The following is a 21351-nucleotide window of genomic DNA, read 5'->3' on the forward strand; positions in this document are numbered from 1 at the left end:
GGAATTCATTAGTTAATCTGGTGAATCAGAGACACGCCATGCATTCCTTGGACCTATCAAAGCTTGCATAAAAGAAAATAAATGCATTTTTTAATAATAAGTTCCCAAAAGACTTCTCTCTGTCTTTATGGCAACAGCCTATTTGCACCACTGGCAATAAATGGCAGCATGCGATCATCAAAGAGCATTCAAAGTAGTGTCATTTAAGAATGGGTTCAATTACCAAGAAAACTTTACCCCAAGATAAAGCAGATTAACTGCAGTCTGTAGTATTTGCTTCTGAAATATTCTAACCAGATGAGTTTTTAAAGGTTCCTTTGAGGCAATAACGGATTAAAGACCTTAAACAAGCTGAAATATTGACAGCTGTGTTTTATAGAAGGATCCAGGTTGAGCCACACATACAGGAGCAGATGAGAGATGTTCTTCACTTCAAACTCTTTGTCAGTAACTCCACCCACATGGCTCCCCCAGCCAGATAAAACCACACCAGCCGCATCTAACCTTGGGTCATGACACAGTTACCAGCTACTGAATGCTCATAAATGCTTTATTTAAGTGTCACACACAGAGTACACGCTCTGTCAGTAACTCAGTTTCCCCTAAACTATGTTAAAGAAACCCAAACAAAAAAAAAAAAAAACACAAACAAATAGATTTGTTACAACGTTTTTTTTAAGTCGCCTGCCTCTGATTTCAGACTCCCTCTATCGCACGTGACCCAGTAAAGCGTGACAAACCGGCTACTATTCTTCCAAACAAGCAGCCACCCTCCCATCCATAGCCAACCTTGCATGTCCTGTAAAACTGCAGTAAAGCTGTTGTACTCCATTCTGTTCTTTTGGACTACTTCAAATTCCAAGACCATCTCTTTGGCTATTAAGTATTATAGACCAGGATGGTCAAGGAACTCCACCATGTTTTGTTCATCAAGAACTTGCTTTTCTACCTCAGAATATAGTGCTATTTGTATCAAGTTTCCCATCCTGACAGGAAAGGGCGAGAAGAAATCTGATGTGTCTTCAATCTACAGGAATAATCAGGAGTTCTCAAAACAGGAGGTCAAAGCAAACAGCAGCTGTATGCCACTTGAAAACCTCCCAGCCTACAAGATTCTCAAAATTGTTTACGCTCTTTGCTATCTTGTTTGCAGGAAGGCTAAACAAGCTGACAAAATGGACCGATGATGCCAGCACCACCTGACAATGTGCCTTTCCAGTCTACTTTTCCACAGGACAAAGGTTTGGCTACAGTCTGGCAGAAAACAAACAAACAAACAAAAAACCACCTGCTCAGCCCCCTGCACATAGCCATAGCATACTCCTGCAACGGAAAGGGAACATTTAACACTAATTTGGTGATGGGGGAAGAGACTGAAACTCACCTAGTGCTGCCCAGTTCTGCACTAAAAGCTAAATGGCTGCAGTTTCCTCAAACTTTGCAAGTGTAGCATCTCTTTGAGGCAACACCAAAACGGTACCTTGTCCTCCAGATCCTCTCTACAGAGCTGAAACAGAGCAGCATCAACAGCCAAGAATTCAAGGCTCTTAGATAATACCCTCTAGTGGCTGCCACAAGATCTGTTGGCCTGCACACAAATTCAGGGAACCTCCAGCCGGGGAGGGTAAATCCTGCTAAAGTCTGGAGGGGTGTTATGCTCTTCCTCCAGCTATGCTCTTCTAACAAGTTAATAAAACCAGATGGTTAAGGCTACATCAAAGCCAGTACATAAATACATGGTATAGGATCAGTGTAACATGTTCTTAAACAGTCCTCATCTTATAGTTGCTTACTGTGATGCAGGCAATTAACAAGTACGTGAAACAGAAGGCAAATTATTTAACAGGTTTTATTTAATTTACATATAAATTACATTCCTGTGTGTCATGCAGGATTGTACACATCCCATTAGTCTTGAGTGAAAATGTTAATTACTATGAGAAGACAGCTGAGAACACATAAAGCTCGTGGCTTCATAAAAAGATGAGACTGCAGCTTAGAAGTACAGATCTGTTAGGCCATCCAAACCAAGTAAAGCATTTTGGCCACCTACACTGCTTGAGGTTTGCATAATTTGAGGGATGTTTTTTCAAGCCCTTTACTTGACAGTCCCCTTAACACTGCTTTGCATCACCGAGAGGCCCCAGAGCACTTAAACTACCTTGCTTTTGGGGGGTGGGGGGGGGAGGAAAAAAGGATCACACAAGTTTGTTTCAGCTGCTATGAGGAAAACTCAAATTTCACAATGCAGTCAATAAAGGCTCCTAAAACATACACTGTGTAGATGTCAGGTCCTCTTCAGCTCTGCTCCTCTGGATGTACTGTGCTGGTGCTTGGCCTCACAGGTGAATGAGGAACTGGATCTCTGAGGAGATTCTCAGAACTTGTGTGTCCTTAAGCAGATGACGAGTTTGCTATTTCAGTCTTGTGCACACCACTTTAGAGAATGGTATTTACCACAGGGCAAAATGCTTAAGGCTTTCTGATTTTGTACTCAAAATGAGCACACCTGGAAAGATCACAGATGCAGAATTAGTCTTTTGGGCATATACTTACCTGCCTGGGGGAATCTGTGATATAGCTGGGAATTTGCAAGCCTAAAAATATTGTGTTTCTAAGTTACAATGAAATCCAGCAGGATGGGGAAATCATTATGCCCTTTGAGCACCCAAGCCTAAAGTGCTTAGCAAACTAGAAATCCATAGTGTCTTTTAATGATGCTTTTTCTTCACAAAGACTCAGATCTTATTCACTGTATTGGTAAGACAATTGCTACCAAGAAGAAAAAAAAGTCATGTGTACTTTCCATACACCATTTTTAAGCTTCCTCTACAAACAATATACTTCAAAGCTGTGTTCTGCTTAAGAGACTAAAATGAGATTTGTTGGGCTCAACAGACCTACAGAACCAGTCTGACACTTTTTACTCCTTATCTAGAATTAAGGACACCAAGGTTTTGTATCTGAAGTTCACAACATTCCACAAAACAGTTTCCTGAGATTTTTTTTTAAAGTGCCAGGTCTTCCTGATATATACAAATATAGAACACCCGACAGCTTCAGACCCTTGTCTTTCATGCAGGCCTTTCTCTGGGCACCCAAGTGAGATTCTGGAAAACTCTAGTTCTCTGTACTCACAAGCAGCCAGATCACTTTGATCCTAAGCCTTTAATCACCCAGGGCCTGTTTTCCCCAAATCTACCTATGAGCAGGACAAAAGCCTGCTGTTTGCCTTTTCTAGCCAGGCGTAAAATTCTTGCTTGCTTCCACACCAGACCAGCTCTGAGTCTTGGCACTCTGGCTGTTTTTTTCCCAAGTTCTTTTCTCTTCTGACCACAGAGAAAAAAAAAACAAAGAGCAATTCAGTGGCTCATTATCTAGCAACTAAGACCACAGCACTTGCTGTTGTCAGGATCAGCATTCACACACAGTGTTGGAAAGAGGATGCAGATGCCCCAAGGAAAGAATCCCCACCAGGAACAGGTGTGGTCTGCTGCTGGGGTGCAGAAAGTGTTTGAGATCTACTTGGGAGAAGGAAACACAGACTCCCAAAAACATGAAATCAGAGAGAATATTAATTTTGTGTGCTTGAGATGAAACAGGTTAGCCATGGTCTGGCAGTGAGATACAGGCTCTTCTTGCTTCCTGACTGAAGAGAGATCTTTACATAAGATCACTGGGTCAGTCAGAAGCTCTGGAGGAGACAGGAATTTCCGCCATAACAAAAAAGTTTTTTTTTTCCTGACACAGCTGAAGATTAAATTATGAAGACTTGAAAACACCATTCACACAAATAAGGAGCCTTAGAGGGGTTTCTTTGGCAATGGTCACACTAAGATTGTTACAATCCTCCACTATGCATGAGAAGCCAAAGACTTTTATTCAGAACAATACAATCTGGAAAGTTAAAAATGGAAGTCAATTCAGCCACATACTCTGATATGACAGACTGGAATAAACATAAAGTGGTTTGGGGTCTTAAGTCACACTCACACATCACTCTCACAGCAAATGCTGTGGTAGAAGCTGTTCATATGAAACGATGAGTGGGCTTGTTCAAAGAAGGTGGACAGAAGCTGATGGTTTTGACCAATCTCTTTTTCAGGACAACACAGCAAGGAAAAATTCTCTATTCACTTAGGTAACACTCTGATGTGATATTAGGAACCAGGACTTCTCTAAGCCATCTTCTGGTCTTCATTAGAGTATGCTCCCTGGAATGAGGCAGGAGAAAATCTCAAAAAGAATTCCAAAGTGCAGCAGCCTTCAAATCAAGGGCTGGATTCCAGCTGGTCTGTGGATCAATGGGGCCTCAGGAGCACACAGAAGATGTCACAGATGCTGGTAAATGATAGTTTAAGCTCAGACACTTTGCCTGGCTGTAAAAATAGGGGCCAAGACATATGGCCACAGAGAAAAAATGGTCAGTATGTTGCATACAGACCGAGACAGTTGTCCCTTTGTCAGAGTACTTCCTGAACAAACAAGCTGTCACATGCATCAAGTCCGTTCCTTTCTGGTTTTAGGCCAAACCAACTTCAAGTCCTAGACTACTCCAAGCTCACTGGCACTTGATACAGGACCACAGGTTATGCCAGCAGCTGGTGAGAGGGCAGCCACAGAGCAGAATGTGTCAGAGGAAGAGCCTTACACACAGCCCACAAAACTTAAGCCGCTGCAGGTTTCAAATGCCCGTTTTGGAGGCGATCCAGTCTCGATAGTAAGTCACTCGCGTATACACTCCTGGTTTATTTCGCTTGCCACATTCATCTCCCCAGCTCACTATTCCCACGAGATACCAGATTCCTCTGGAGTTCACGTTCACAAGTGGGCCACCAGAGTCACCCTAAGGAGAGAAAACATCAGCAGGCAGGAACAAAAAGTAAACAGTGCTCACCTAACCAACACAGCAAGCCACAAAGTGTTCTGCTATGACTGACAGATATTTGTTTCTAGACCACAGCTATAATCCAACCTCTACACAATTTAATCAGAAGACAGAGGATTACAGCTTATGTCTAACTCCATCTCTCCCACTCCACACCCTCACCTCTGCATTCTCTCACATGTGCATTACATATAAAACCCAAGCACCTCAGTACAGACTTCAGTGCAGAAGCAAAGCTCTAGTTTACATCTGTCAATATCCTGAAGCCCATCAACTTAAGATTAGCCAGTGTTATTGTATTTCTTGTTTCTAGGAAACATCACCTCCCCCCCCACTTCCTTCTTACTGCTACCTTATGAACAGACTTACCTGGCAGGCATCCACCTTCCCCTCTAAGTATCCAGCACACAACATTCCAGGTGTTATCGCTCCATTGTACACTGCTCTTCTATTACAAACCTCAGTACTTATAATTTTCACTTCTGCTTGTCGAAGCTGATTAACACTTTGGCCTAGAAGGAAAAGTGACATTAGCATTTTCAACCTAAAACACACAAGGATTAGGAGCAGTCAGTTTTTCCTATAGCTTTTCTACCATTATAGGCAGCAAAGTGAGCTACCCAGCCAATATCTCAGGAAGAAGAAAGTAATTTTTTTCCTCTGAAGTCCTTTGCTTGTTCATAACCCTTCTCCATGCTTCAGTCTCACCAGATGCTCTTTAGTATAATGGGCAAAGGGACTTTAGCACATTTCAGTGTTGAATTCAACTGTAGGCTACAAAATATGTCTTCTATGTCACTAGAAAAATGCACTGGTTAACTGCAATGTAGCTTTGGACAACCACTACACACCCCAAGAGTCTACTAGGGAACACAACGTATAGTTCAATGACTCTCGTAAGCCCATGTATAGTCCCATCATCTCTAATCTCACTAACATCAACTAATTTGAACAAAGCTCATTCATGAAGTCTGAATTATGACTAAATAGAGAAAAACTGATGAAGACTGTTATAATTTGTCTATGACAGACAAAGCTGAATGGGCAAAGAACTCATGTCAGAGCTAAACCCAGGAATGTGCCAGTGGGAAGGGACAACAGAATGCACTCAACCACCACAATGCATGCACCAGCAAAAAAAGTGGCTCTTATTCCTGTAAGGCTAACCTCCAAGGATTTTCCCCCCCATATTCCAAGCTGGTGACAAAGAGAGTGGGGAAAAAGCGGCAAACCAAGTCCATTAGTCCATCACTAGCAGAAGCACCTATCACACATACACCAGGTCTAAGGAACCCAGAATAAACAAACAAAAAGCCATAAAACTAACAGCAGTCTTCTCCGATACATGCATGACAGGGCATAGAAGGGCAAGAGACACTCACCATCATTCTCCAAAGCTCCCCAACCTGTGACAAAACAGGAGGTGTTCTCTGGGAATATGTGAGATGCTTCAGGAAGACAGACACTGTGCACATCACTTGTGAACTCTATAGGAGAGGCAAGTTCCACAACAGCCACATCATATTGATGATCAAGTACAAAGTTGCCGTATCTTTCATGAACAATAATTCTTTGGACATATTTTTTCTGTTTTGGAGGTCTCAGCAGAATTCCAAAGCTGGCAGTCCATCTCCGAGGATCTTGTACTCTGAAAGATATTGGAGGTTATGTCACAGCCACACAAAACAAGATCCCCAAAGGAGCTTAACTCTCCATTTATGCATCAAAATGCAATGTGGCCAAGTTTGCCCAAGTGGCAGAGTAGAGCCAAACTTCATTATCTTTCAGCAGATACAGACATAAATGAGCCACAAAATGTCAGAGCAGACCTGTCAAAGCACCCACAAGTCCTAAAGCCTGTATCATATAGGTGCTGATGTAGGTGCTGATGACTTACCCTCTAAAGCAGTGGGCTGCAGTCACTAGCCAGGTATTACTGATCACTGATGCACCACAGCGATGGGACCCATCGAGCTGAATACTAGCCTGCCACGGCCATTCCCCCTCCTGAGCACGCTGCCCGTCAATTATTCTCTCCACTCCCGAAAAGGAAAACAGCTGTTTGCGTATTCCACAGCCTGTCAAAGAAAAGGCAGCTCTGCTTTAGCCAATGGAGGGAAGTCAGGGTCTTGCTTTGGGAAAGGCCCACATGGCTGCAGGCACAGGCATAATGGGGCAGTGATGCCAAGAGACAGCCTTCACCTAAAGCAGTGCCTCCCATCGCAGGGAAACCACACATCACAGTCACAAGCATCTCAGGACTGATGTGGAGTAAACAAAGAAGTTTGGTAGAAGAGTCACTACTTTGTCATTAAGCCAGTTTTAAGACACACCAGCCCATATGTGCTCCCATGGGAACTGAGGGCTGTGCCTCTGACACACTGTTTATTTTCCCCAACTATAACTGTTTACATAGTTTAAGAAGAGAAATACTGCCCCTCTACAAACCCTGCTTTGTTTGATATTTGATCAGAGCTGTACAAAGGGAAAGGTAACATGTGCATACTCATTACCATGTCTGTGCATACAGGTGCACACACAGATGGTCACACATGGAGACATGCACTGATAATCAACCTAAGCATTTACATTCATATACCTTTCATAAAAACAGCATCTAAGTTCCATCTAAAGACAAAACCTCTCTTAGTACTGCATGGAAATGTCAGTGTAATCCTCATGTAAAGCTCACCAACAGCAATTCACCTACATGCCCCCACTTCCCATTACCAACATAAAAGCAAGTGCTTCCCACCACCAAGGCAGAATGCTCAATTCTGCAAACACTACAGAGCCAGCCTAACTGCAAAATAATGAACTGAGGTCTTCCCTGGCTCATGTTTTATCTACTGCTCTAGTATTTTTAACAAGTTATTTTTAAATTTGCATCTCAAAAACATAAGAATCTTGTAAATACAGAACCTATAGCACCATGTCTCTGGACCTTTTCTATAGAGTAGTTGTACTTACAGTTGTTTAGAAGGTTGTCTCCCTTTTCCTTATTCAACTCTGAAAAGAAAAGCAAACAACACTGTGTACCTCTCATACTGCCACGTGATCTAGCAGAGACTCCCTCCCTGTACTCAACAAACACAAATTAAATGGCATTGCTGCATGAAGCTGACAGTATGGTAAAATAGATAATTTGCATTGTTGGAGAAGTTCAATTAAGCCTCTGTTTCTCACTGAAAGTGTAAGGCCAAAGATACATCTTTCTTGCCTCAGCTTAAAGCTAAAATAAAAAGCAGAAACTAAGTGCAAATAGGTCCAAGTAATAACTACATGTGCTGCAGGCTATTATATAAAAGCCTATAGGCATTTGTGCAGGTTCAGTATAGCAAGGTGGTCAAAATAGCCTTCACAAATCCTCAGCACCAGGAGCTAAATGGTAACATTACAGATTTCTTCCCTACAAAAAACCCTCTGCCAGATTCTGATGGTAACCAACAACAAATTCATGGGAGATGATTACTGCCCAGGGCACCTCAGGTTTTTGTTATGATCACTCACTACAGCAAACTATCAAAGAGGCAAAGGAAATGTCAAGGGGGGAAGAACAGAACCATTTCAGCCTTGTGTTTTGCTGTTGGTTTTTGGTTGTTTTGGGGTTTTTTGGTGGGTTTTTTTGTGTGTGTTTGTTTGGTTTGGTTTTGTTTATCTTTTTTTTTGTTTTTTAACAGCTTGAAGACTCAGCATTTGAGTGCTTGGTGTTACAGGTTCCTCTCCAACTCACTGTGTGCCTTAGCAAAATCATCTGTGAAGCCATGGTCACAAAGTTAGGCCTTTTTTGGATTAACTGCCAGGGGGACAATGCCATTTAACAGGGCTAGGTCACATGAAAAAGCCTCTGATGCACAGAGGAGAGCTCATACTCTTAAGTCAGTGCCAGTCTGCTTTAGTTGTCTTCCACCTACTTTTTCCCAAGTTCACAGGCTGCCAGCTGTACCATGATTTTAACAAGATAAAACAGTAATGGCCCATACTGCATACTGAAGTGAAACTCCTTAGACTGAGAACAGCAAAGTATGAGGAAGAAATTCCAACCTGAAAAAACAAACCTAAGACACTTGCCTGTGATAATAAGGGTAGACTGGTCAACATTCAAGGAGTTGGAGCTTGTTTGCAGCCTTATGCGTAACACACGGTTGATGTGACCCAAGCTTGTTGCCTGACTGTCAGCCGAGACAAATTTAAATACCAGAACAACCGATGCCAGCACTCCACCAGGATCTGGGCTGCAAACCAACAAAAACAAAGTGGTGTCATTCTCTCTTTGCTCACCAATCCTCTTTGCTCTGCTTTGCACCATCTGCCTTCCTTATATGAGAACAGATCTGGTCTTCCAAGGTGCATAAAATGAATAGCATAGGTGTGCACAAGTAAAGGAAGATGACTACATATGTCAGCAGGTAAGCAGGGATCAGAGGGAATCTTCTGGGAGCTGTTATAAGCAGTACAGCTGAGAAAGACATGGAGGGATCACTCCCTTTGGTCTCCACACAGCTCATAGTCAGTAGGACACAGAGCAGTAGGAGCAATGCAACAAGTTAAAACCCTTCAACAGGTACCCAACAAGTCCTTCCTAACAGCCATTCAAAAGACCCAGTTTAGAGCCACAAAAGTTTAAAACAGTTGTTTGGCCTCTCTTTCCATTTAAGTCACTTGTCCATTTATTGGATAGTTAGCTCCATTGGATCTAGAAACAAATCTCAATAGCTTAAGTTACCAGAGCAAGGCATGGTCACTTACTACCTGTATAAAATATTTGGCCTAATACTTTAGGCTTACAGTCTAAAGGGAAACCAGCTGAAGCCTAGAGGAAAAGACAGCAGCCATACAGCTAGGCTGGGCCAGCACTCATTTGCACAATAAGGTATCTGTAACAAAAACAAGCTTGGAAAAGACACATTGTTTGGTCAACCCAAAAGGTTTTAAGAGGTTGGTTCAAGTCTAGCCCTCAACTTCTGTGATTTCAGACAATACACAGTGTGGGAGGTTTGTGGAAGAAACCAGAAGCAGAAAACAACGTGCAATAGTTCAAGGAAATTATTCATTCCATCCAGATACAAGTAAATACAAGAGACCCCAGAAGCGCTGTAAAGGAGGCCGTTTGTAGCAAGTTTAGTGTTCTTTGCTCTCTAGGGAAAATATTCTACAGCGGAATTGAACCTTCAAGAACTACAACTCCAAACCAAAAGTAATGTGAAGAGGGAAGCAATGACTTATTGCTGAGAATGGATACATAATCACTGCCCAGAGAAGACTTTAAAGATCTCCCACAGGACCTTTAGACCCATATGTCCCACTCGCTTCCTTCCCTTAACTCTGTATGCTGGTATCTCACAATGGAATCAACTTACTCCTTCAGACCTTTTCAGAGAGGGAGAACAGTCACATTCTGCTGTACACTGTGCAAAGACACAAACACCAGCTCAAGGTTCCACAGGAAGCATTAACCAAGCACACTCCATATGGTCAAGGGGTAGGAAGAAAGGGTATTTAACCCCTGCTTATTCCTGACCTTCATGTTACTTACCTTAGGCTGACAACGTGGGACCTGATGTACCTTTTAATTAGAAAGGACCCCTTAAACACTGCAGACATCTGTTAAAGGAAAAGAACATGTTAAAATACACCTCTAATATGTACACACTTCCAAGGTAAGTCTTGTGAGCCTCTGAAGCAAAAAATGCCTTCAGATCTCCACCTCTACACCAGAGTTACCTCTAAATTCCCATCAGAGATTGCAGAACCAAAACAAACAGATCAGTAGGCAGATTTTTGATGTCCCTTCTGCTCTGAAGGTGCCTGTTCCACCACAAGACTGCTGGAACAGACAGCATTTGTGCTTACCATCTGCTTGCATACAGTCAGTGGTCATTTTAACTCACTACAGTGAGGTTTGAAAGGTGAGGCCAGCCACATAAGGATGAGGCATGATAACATGCAACCCGCTTTCCAGTCACAGGACTCTTCACCATAGGTGAAGCAGAAACTTAGAAACATCTTGGCTTACCATGGTTTCAATCTCTTCACTCAGGTCTCTGAACTCTTCTGTGGTTTGTCTTTCATACTGAGGTTTGTACTTGACATTGGTGATTAGGAACGATGCATTGTAATACCGGTCCTGATCTACAGAGAAGGAAAGGTTGCTTATCTTCCTCAGTACAGTTCAGACATGTACAGCATTTCTGTCCTGGTTTTGTTAAAAAACAAGTTTCTCTTTTAGTGAATTTTGCCTGTCAGCTAAAGCCTTCATATTAGCTGCATTTTCCTGGAGAACCAGATACATGTTTTGGTAAACATAGCAATGGAATGTAAACTTATTGATAAGCACGGATGGACATCTTGCAACAGGGACAACGAGAAACTGGTGACCAACTGAACAGCGTATAACATTCCATTCACGTGAATACTTCATATAAAAGTGGGAGATCATGAGGATCTCGTCACTTTTCCCTTTTCCCTTCTGCTTATGGCAGACATTAGGAGAGGACCTTGCTAGTTGTCCCTGCAAACTGAGGCCTAATGAGAGACTGAATCCAGCTCCAGTTGGATGCAGAGTCTATTCCAGGACTTTGAGTGCCAGCTCTGCAGTTGCTGAGACTTTTCAGATTGGTTTTGTATATTTTGTATTATTTTCTCTATTCTTATTAGTAACATTAGTAAAACATCTTTAATTTTTTTCCAACTCTCTTCTCTCTGTCCTTCTTTTCCTCCCAATCGCCTGTCCTTAGTGGGAAGGGGGGAGAGGGAGGGACAAAAAGGGGGAAGTGGGGGGGAGAGGAGATTAACAGTACATCTGCCAGGGTTTTATTGTCACCCCGCAATCTAAACCCTCGACAGATAATTGGTGCCCAATGTGGGGCTCGAGAAAGGGGTAAATTTGAAGATTTTTTGGCTTTTCTACTTCTGTGACGTACCTTTCAATTTTCTTGGCACAGTGCCAACTCAGAGTTGTGATACTCATGCATCTGTTCGCTTCGGACATTCTTTAGTGGTATTAAGGCAAAGTGAATTACATCGATTTGAAGATGTTATGGCATAAGTTGTATCAGTTATTTTCTACATTGTGTTCGGTGATTCCATATCTGTGCTGGGCCTTCTTTCTAAATCGAAGTATTCATTATATAACAACAAGAAACTGGACGATGGTTCTGATGATATTGTGTGGTTTGGCACTGGTTTATTTCATTATACTGCAGCCACTAATGAAGTTCTACTCGCTTCTGCTTTACCTTGAAAAGCCTCCGGGAGAGATTAAAGAGCAATACGGCTCTGTGTTTGCTAATTGGTCTAGTGAATCTTTAGAAAGGCTGACTAACAATACTTTCGTTTTTTCGCTAAGACAGTTCGCAAATGTTTTAGAGAATTTTGAATATCCTTGGAGCTTTGATAGAACTGTGATGGTGTTACATGGTTTGCTGAATGTGTGTCAGTTCGTGTTACTGTTAAGAGAAATGAGGTTCAATAGGAGGTTTGCATCTCTTTTTAGTCCTCAGATTTGCGGTGCATCTTCGGAAGCTTTAGCAAAAAGCACTCCTAGCCGCTCGAGAAAAAGCAAAACAGTGAAAGCTGCCGCTGCAGCCACTGCCCCCCCAACGGTGGCTTCATAGGCTGAAGCTACAGCTCCTACACATAGTTCGTCTGCCAAGGTCGCTGCAGATAACATTACTTCTCCAGTCTCAAAGGCAGTCCCTGCTTCTTCACAAACTGGTCACTGTTGCTGCTGTAACCACAGCAATCACTGTGACAGTCATTCAGACTCTGGAAATGAATCAAATGATGGCGAACCCATATCAGCATCAGTTGTCGCTTGTAAGAAAATCACTAGAAAGACTACCCATGCAGCAGGTGATGGCACAGGGCCAACATCAACCAGCATCATCAGCATAGGGAGGAGATAAGTGACCACCACTCGGTCCTTTTCTCCAGGTGAGCTGAGAGATCTGTGAAAAGACTTTAGTCATCATGAAGGCAAGAATATTTTAACCTGGCTGCTTCGATGCTGGGACAATGGGGCAGAAACAATTGAATTAGAAGGTGGTGAAGCCAGGCAGCTGGGATCTCTGTCAAAAGATTCCACCATTGATAGGGCAATTTCAAGAGAGCCTAACGCCACTACCCTCCGGACCCGACTCCTGGCAGCTATGAAAGTAAGATTTCCCTACAAGGAAGATTGTATATCCAAGTTAGGGAAATGGAATACTATGGAGATAGGTATCCAGTTCCTGAGAGAATTAGTTGTGCGAGAGATCGTCTATTTTGAACCAAACAGCCAAGAGGGGACAGACCCAGATAGAATCAATTGTACATGACCTCTGTGGCACAGATTTGTACAAAGTGCACTATCTGCATACGCTAAGTCATTGGCAGGAATGGTCTGGTCATCTGGAGGTGTACAAAAGATTACTGAAGTGACTGAGCAGCTCCAAGACTTTGAGGACAGCCTTGCTGGTTCTCTTCGGGCTTGTGTCTCTGCTGTGGAGAAACTATGTGAAAAATCTGATGACCGGTTTGAAAAGCTGTTGCAAGAAATCAAAGAACTCAGAGAAGACACGTACCATTCACGACCTGCACCAACCTGTGTTTCAGCTATTAGGAAAAGGCGTTTCCAGTCTCGAGAGAGAGGACAGAGGCAGTCCACAAAAAGAAGTTCAGTGTGGTTCTTCCTACATGACATGAATAAGTGGCATGGAAGACCTACCTCAGAACTTCAGAAACGAGTACGTGAAATAAAAGGAAAAACTCCTAGGAAGGTGGCTGCTCCAGTTTACAAAAGGAGCAGAAGAGATCCTGATGCTCTTGAAGGAACCTCTAATTCACACCCAGAGACTGTGCAAAACAGAAATTAGAGGTGCCTTGCCTCCAACCAGGTGGAGGAAAGGGATAACAGAGTTTATTGGACTGTACAAATACGATGGCCTGGTACAACATACCCCCAGGAGTACAAAGCTTTAGTAGACACTGGTGCTCAATGCACAATAATTCCTTCTAATTATAAAGGAACACAATCCATCAATATTGTTGGAGTGACGGGGGGATCCCAGGAACTGACTGCTGTAGAGGCTGAAATGAGCCTAACTAGAAAAAACTGGCAAAAGCATCCCATTGTGACTGGTCCAGATGCTCCGTGCATCCTTGGCATAGACTACCTCAGGAGAGGGTATTCTAAGGACCCAAAAGGGTATAGGTGGGCATTTGGTATAGCAGCTGTGGACACTGAGAAAATTGAACAGCTGTCTGATTTGCCTGGTCTTTCAGATGACCCTTCTGTTGTAGGACTGCTGATGGCTGATGATCAGCAGGTGCCAACTGATGGTGCATCGCCGGCAATATCGCACCAACCGAGACTCTTTGATTCATATCCAGAAGTTGATCCATCAATTGGAAAGCCAGGGTGTGATCAGTAAGACTCGCTCACCTTTTAACAGCCCAGTCTGGCCAGTGCGTAAGTCTAGTGACGAGTGGAGACTAACTGTAGACTATCATGGCCTGAATGAAGTTACACCACCGAGTGCTGCTGTGCCAGGCATGCTAGAACTGCAATTTGAACTGGAGTCAAAGGCAGCCAAGTGGTATGCTACAACTGACATTGCTAATGCATTTTTCTCTATTCCTGTAGCAGCAGCGTGCAGGCCACAGTTTGCTTTCACCTGGAGGGGCATCCAGTACACGTGGAATCGCTTGCCCCAGGGGTGGAAACACAGTCCTACCATCTGCCATGCTGGAGCAAGGTAAAGCTCCAGAACACTTGCAATATATTGATGACATCATTGTATGGGGCGACACAGCAAAAGAAGTCTTTGAGAAAGGTGAGAAAATAATTCAGATTCTTTTGGGTGCTGGTTTTGCCATAAAATGAAGCAAGGTCAAGGGACCTGCACGAGAGATCCAGTTTTTAGGAATAAAATGGCAAGATGACTGTCGTCAGATCCCAATGGATGTGATCAACAAAACTGCAGCAATGTCTCCACCTACTAATAAAAAGGAGACACAGACTTCCTTGGGCGTTGTAGATTTTTGGAGAATGCATATTCCTGACTACAGCCAGATTGTGAGCCCTCTCAATCGAGTGACTCATAAAAAGAACCATTTTGAGTGGGGCCCGGAACAACGACAAGCCTTTGAACAAATTAAGCGTGAGATAATTCATGCGGTGGCCCTCGGCCCAGTTCGGACTGGACAAGATGTTAAAAATGTGCTCTACACCGCAGCCGGAGATAATGGACTTACCTGGAGCCTCTGGCAGAAAGCAACAGGAGAAACCCGAGGTCGACCCTTAGGTTTTTGGAGTCAAGGATACAAAGGATCTGAGGCCAACTATACTCCAACTGAAAAAGAGATACTAGCAGCATATGAAGGAGTTTGAGCTGCTTCAGAAGTGATCGGTACTGAAGCACAGCTCCCCCTAGCACCTCGACTGCCGGTGCTGAGCTGGATGTTCAAAGAGATGGTTCCCTCTCAACATCATGCAACCAAAGTTACGTGGAGTGAACGGATTGCATTGATCACACAATGAGCTCGAATTGGAAATCCCAATCGCCCAGGGATCTTAGAAGTGATTACAGACTGGCCAGAAAGCAAAGACTCTGGGATGTCTCCAGATGAGGAAGAAGCAACACGTGCTGAAGAAGCACCACCGTATATTACACTTTCAGAGACTGATAAGTAGTATGCACTGTTCACAGATGGATCCTGTCGTCTTGTAGGAAAACATTGAAGGTGGAAAGCTGCTGTGTGGAGTCCCACATGATAAGTTACAGAAGCCACTGAAGGACAAGGTGAATCTAGTCAATTTGCAGAAGTGAAAGCCATCCAGCTGGCTTTGGACATTGCTCAACGAGAGAAGTGGCCAATACTTTATCTCTACACTGACTCATTGATGGTAGTAAATGCCTTGTGGGGGTGGCTACAGCAATGGAAGAAAAGCAACCGGCAGCGCAGAGGTAAACCCATTTGGGCTGCCACACTGTGGCAAGACATTGCTGCTCGGCTAGAGAGCCTGCCTGTGAAAGTTCATCATGTAGATGCTCATGTGCCTAAAAGTCGAGCCACTGAGGAACATCTAAACAACCAACAAGTACATCAAGCTGCTAAGATTAAAGTAGCTGAGGTGGGCTTTGAGCCACCTTACCACTCCGTGGACCAACTAGGGGTTCATTTCTACTTTGAGGACAGTCCCAGGCAGCCTGATATTACACCCACTACAATATTTCTCTGGGGACCATCTTCACATCAGCCTGAGGTGAGCACAGCGTGGGACACATCAGGTCACATATGTCCCTTCTGACACAGAGGCAGGTGCCTCAGAGCTGTTTGCATCCACTCAGCAGGCAAGTGGAAAATTTGGCTCTCGGGTGACCAGCAGAGAGGGGCTCCATAATGCGGAGTTAACAAAAAGCAAAGATAAGCTTTGTTCAAGGTCAAGCTTACTCTGCATAGCCTGAGCTCTAGACACACCACCATGGCTTCCACAGAAGCCTGCTGGCCTTTGGTTAACCACGGATACCAGTGCAGGCACCACGGTAAAACAAGAAACAAATAGATGGACAATACTAAAATGCCTATTTCAAGTAAGTGATATTTTAACCATTCCTGCAGGTTTTCTAATCAATTCAGAACTCAAGTACAGTCTAGTACATCTTCTCATGTGGATTCTATACCAGGGTGAATTTTATACCTAAATCATCAGGTAAGACCACAATACCAAGTGAAACACAACATATTCCAAAAGTCTTGTGACAACAAAAAAGTGGTATGCTTACCATGGCACAAATAAAATGTTAGTAAGCCAATGATGAGGGCTAAGCCTGCTATCACCACCACAACAATGACTGCTATCTTCCATGGCTCTAGACGCTGCGTTGCTCTGTCCATCTGGATCAATACCTGCATTGAAGGAAACAACAGGGGGAAATTCAACTCTATTACAAAGACAATAGCGCATCCTGAGCCAAATCATCTGGCACAGTTTAGCTCAGCTGACAAACCTCCAAGAATGAGGTAGGTTGGGAAGAACCTCAGGACTCTGCAGGTCTGACCTTCTGCCCAAACCATGTCTCACTAGAGCAGGTTGCTCCAGGCTTTGTCCAGTTAAGTTTTAATATCTCCAAGGACAGAGAACCTCCGGACTCTCAGGGGTCCTGGTCCAGTTTCTGACCACCCTCATGGCAAAAGCTTTTTCTTTACACTTAGTCAGAATTTTCTGTGCTCTAATTTGCCTCCATTGCCTCACACACACCCCTGAGAAAAGCATAGGGTTGCACAGGTATGGCTAGTAGAGACAATTTCTGATCAAGAAATATTACACAGATTTCAAGTGTAGCTGGCTGCACACACAAGTGCTTAAACTGAACATAAATTTAATAATTCAGGACTGATGAAGTAACTTCTGCACCAAGGACACTCTAGGTTACCAGAGATGCCATATAACACACAGCTTGGAATTATTTTTAGTTGGTATGAGTAATAAAATTTATCGATCCCCTACAGGGTTTGGGTTTTATTGCACCAGAACCACATGTACATTGTAAGAGACCGTATCCTGTAACCTGCCAGGCAGCCTGTCAGAGGGAAGAGAAATAGCTACTCATGTGTAAACATGATATGGCAACAAGACCCAGAAATAGGGACTTGCTGAAAGCCAACAGACTCACAAAAGGGTTGGGAACTTGACTCACACGTGAACAAAGGCACATAAGCCTCTCTCCTCCATTTACATCCTCCTGTGCAGCATTAAGCAAGAGAACATTAGGAAAACTGCATTTTTTATGCATGTTCCCACTGGCTTTGTTGTAGGATGATACAAAGCCTTAAGTGCAATTATTCCAGATCCCCGGTAATTCCCCAGTGCGCTATGTAGTAATTGCTGTCATGCCATGCACTGAGTCTCCACATTATGGTGGGTATTCAGTACAGAGTACCAGAAAAACACATGAGACAATCTCTCAAAGGTGCCTGGAGAGCCAAGTGGCAGCAGCCAGTTCTGGGAAGGAGGAACTCAGCTGGCTACTCACCCACTGATCCATGTTTGTATTGCTGTGGACCAGACATGCTAAAAATGCTCTTTTCCCCTTGCAGGCCTATGGCACAACCACTTCTGAGGAAAATGTGGCAAGAAGGCACAGAAGAGGAGTCAGAGAGAACAAGGCTTTGCAGGTTCTCTATCAGGTGACAAGAAAGACAATACAGAGCAGAATAACAGCAGAGGCTCCATTTTAGGAGATTAGCTGAGAGGGTGAATCAGCGGTGGATCTGAGGGTGTTATATACAAACCCAAAACAGCAAAAGAGTGAAGTGGTGGGAGAGCAGAGTGGGGTTTTACACTCTGCCCCAAGGGCAAGGAAGCTGAGCAAAGCTACAAGGAAGAGATGGCATGCAAGGCAAAACAGAAAAAATTGAGCCAAGGAGGAAGCAGCTGAGAGGTCTGCACACAGTAAGAGTGTGCTCAGCAAGGGACAGTGGTATTGGAAGCAACTCAGAGTTTAATATCCTCACATAAAAGCTTGGTTTTGGCTAGTGACAGTGCTGGCAGGTATCCCAGTCCATTGCTTAAGAAGGGGATGCAAGTTTTCACCCCCTCAAACTGGCAGCACACTGAAAAAAAAAAAAAAGTTAAGCAGGGTAGCTTCAGCCAGCACCACAAATGCAGGTAGTCACAGACCGCAACTAAGTGTTAGTAACAAACACAGGGCAGGTGACCAGGATGAAGCCTTCTGCTTCAGTGTCGCTCTCTGTGGAGAAGCCTGATACCTCTCCTTCTGTTGTGCCTGCATTTTTGGGGACAAACTTATGTTTTGGCAATGCACAGTTGAAGTTTTCCCCAAACCTAGCTGTCTCCCCACCAGACTGGCTCAGTTTCCTGATGGCAAGGCTCTGCAAAGCAGACTTTAGAGCAGCCTAGAAGCCCAGGCTAGACAGGATTACTTAATCTGTAAACTGCACATTGCAGGGAGCATATCATATACAGACAGTAGAGCTAAGCTGATCCATAGAGGCCGTAATAACTTCTGGCCATCTAGACTTTCACTGCACACTCTGTCCATTACTCCTGAGGGTTTAAACAGATGCAGAAATTCAGATAAAAACTAAAGACCAGTGAGACTGTTCTGCCTCTGTTTCTTTAACATGCTGCAGTCTCCCCTGGGGCATCCTCATCTCACAGCTCATGGTGTCTCACTTGGCTAACCGGAACCCCTCTATGGCAATATGACTCTGTTCTTCTCTGGCTAGCCATCCCTCATGTTTTAAAGATGCTGCCTTAGCACCCAATTTTGATCCCCTCACTGGATAGCCTTCCCTGCCCAGTCTGAGCCCCCCCCATCAAGAAACTCAACCAGCCTGGTTCCCTGCCCTTCAGCTGCGCTCCCACCCCAACAGCAATCAAAGCAACACCCCTCCTTTGCTCCCAACACAGAGAACACACAGCACAGACCTGACAGTGTACAGCTGACTCTGCAAATACCCAGGCAACAGCACTCATTGCATAGCCACCGGCTTTCTTGAACTAAGTACAGAGAGATTTCCTCAAGACTTGGCCTTACACCTAAGCTACAAAAGCTTAAGACTCTTACTTGAGAAACAAGCACCTCGCTGCTTGTGGGACTCATGCTCTGACAGGCAGTGCTGTGCTGCATTTCAATCTGTATTTCTTTTTTGTGCAAATATCAGCTACATGGATAGGTACTGGCAGCACAGACCCCACTCCTCCTCCAGCATTTCAGAACCACTTGCTTTCCACAGGTCACAGACTTACAAAGGGAAACAGATACCCTAGGAACTCCTGCAGATCTGGGGGAAATGAAAACACGTGAAAAATGAAAAAAAAAAACCCCACAAACCAACCAACCAACCAACCAAACAAAACAAAAACACCACAAAAACTCCACTTCTGACACAAATTTCACTTTAAAATTATAAAGAAATTTGCCAGGAAGCACTTTCATATATTTCTACATTCATATCAGTAATTAATTTGTACATAGAATATACAAATTAAAGTGAAAACACCTCTGTAAACCCAAACCAGTTTCCTCCCTTGAGCAGGACACTCCTGACTCCATCTTGGTATAATAAGTACCAAAAGAAAAAAGAAGTGTCACGCAATGGAAGCAGCAAGTCTCATCACCTCCTGCAGTTTACAACTGCCAATACATGTGCTTCAGCAGCAATGCCTGAGTGCAGGACCCAAGTCAGTAGCCCACATGTTTCTGTCTATTCCATCAGCAGACATGCTGGTCACCAGTTGTGCTGAAGGACTGGGAAAGAACAAACTCTCCTGGTTTTAGCTTTCTAAGAAATACCTGATCTTTTGCCACCAGTTTCAGGAATCAGCACAAGTGCAGGGAAGATGGTCTTGTTTGACCCAAGAGCAGCTATCCTTTACTTTTTGAATAACAGCTTGAGCACAGGCAAGATCAAATGTTTACTGCTTGTATTAGAGCAGCATATATTTCCAGCTGTGCCCACAACTATGCAATGGGATGGCTTCTCACATGCTAGGGGATGTATACACAAAACAAACCCCAGTCACAACTAGGTCTGGTTTTGAGGCTGGCTCTGCTGAGACCTACTCAGATGTTTAGTGAAAGACAGTTGTCATCCAGGTTATGCCCACTCACCACATCCAGTCATTAATCACAGGCAGTTTACCTCCAGCCAGCCCCTTTACTGCCCTGGTCTTTTTGCTATTATGCTATGGAGGGCAGAATTTTTCTGCTCTACCAGAGTAACCCCCCAAGAGGGACTTTTGTGGCTTGAGACATCCATCTCCACAGTTCAATAGTTCAGCAGCAGGTTGTTTCCCCTATTTAGGAATTAGATTTCTGTGTGGTCTTATCTGCGCTCTTGTAACTGAGAAAACTCTGCTCTACCCAGCAACACTCCCTGGCCAGAAAAACACTGATCCTCTGCAGCACTAATGAATGCAGAAGCAGAGATGATATCATCACCTTCAACCATAAATGCATCCTTCCTTTCTTCTTGTGGCAAAGAAGCACTGCTTAATAGATAGGTGTTTGCCTCAGAAGACCCCCAACACCACCGTCTCTGTAGACACCTTCCAGACTCAGGCGTTTTGTACAGCCTCGTGTTTCTTGCTTCCTTATACCACTCTTTGATTTAGTTTGTGGTTTTTTTTGTTGCTGTTTTTTTTTACTGCCCTAACTCCAGTAAGTTACAAATTAGCTCTCAGGAGGGCAAAGAGGGAAATTCAGCTAACAGGGATGCATTTGTCCTCCAGCATAGATGAGTACAGTCTTAATTCCTCAAGAGCAAATCTTAACAAGAGATGAGAAACCACACTCCACCAGAAGAACTCAAAGGCCAAGTGCTCTCTGCTCAGAAAACAACCTACTCACAGTCTGTGTCTGGCAGCTTTCAGTCTGAAGTGAACTGGCAGGAAGTTTCCAACTCAAGACCTTAAGTTCAGTACCAAATTGCTTATCTTGGCAATAGTATGG

At 43.7% G+C, this 21351-nt stretch overlaps 1 protein-coding gene across 5 annotated transcripts in view; it reads right to left on the bottom strand.

Moving 5' to 3' along the window:
• Positions 1–3861: 3861 nt before the first annotated feature.
• The window catches only part of LOC102090794 (transmembrane protease serine 11E), a 50185-nt gene continuing 32695 nt past the window's right edge, over positions 3862–21351 (bottom strand). For 4 of the 5 annotated variants that reach the window (XM_065061642.1, XM_021300405.2, XM_065061641.1 and 1 more), the window contains 9 exons: positions 16657–16780; positions 10905–11020; positions 10425–10492; positions 8960–9123; positions 7859–7897; positions 6786–6966; positions 6271–6536; positions 5258–5400; positions 3862–4846 (listed from right to left, as the gene is read on the bottom strand). In XM_065061642.1, coding sequence (XP_064917714.1) covers positions 4685–4846; positions 5258–5400; positions 6271–6536; positions 6786–6966; positions 7859–7897; positions 8960–9123; positions 10425–10492; positions 10905–11020; positions 16657–16780 — 1263 coding nt within the window. In that variant the 3' untranslated portion in view covers positions 3862–4684. Of the gene's footprint in view, positions 4847–5257; positions 5401–6270; positions 6537–6785; positions 6967–7858; positions 7898–8959; positions 9124–10424; positions 10493–10904; positions 11021–16656; positions 16781–19464; positions 19516–21351 lie in introns of those variants that run through there. The other variant, XM_065061643.1, reaches the window with a different exon arrangement.

This window comes from Columba livia, chromosome 4 (genome assembly GCF_036013475.1).
Source record: "Columba livia isolate bColLiv1 breed racing homer chromosome 4, bColLiv1.pat.W.v2, whole genome shotgun sequence".
Taxonomy (NCBI): Eukaryota; Metazoa; Chordata; class Aves; order Columbiformes; family Columbidae; genus Columba; species Columba livia.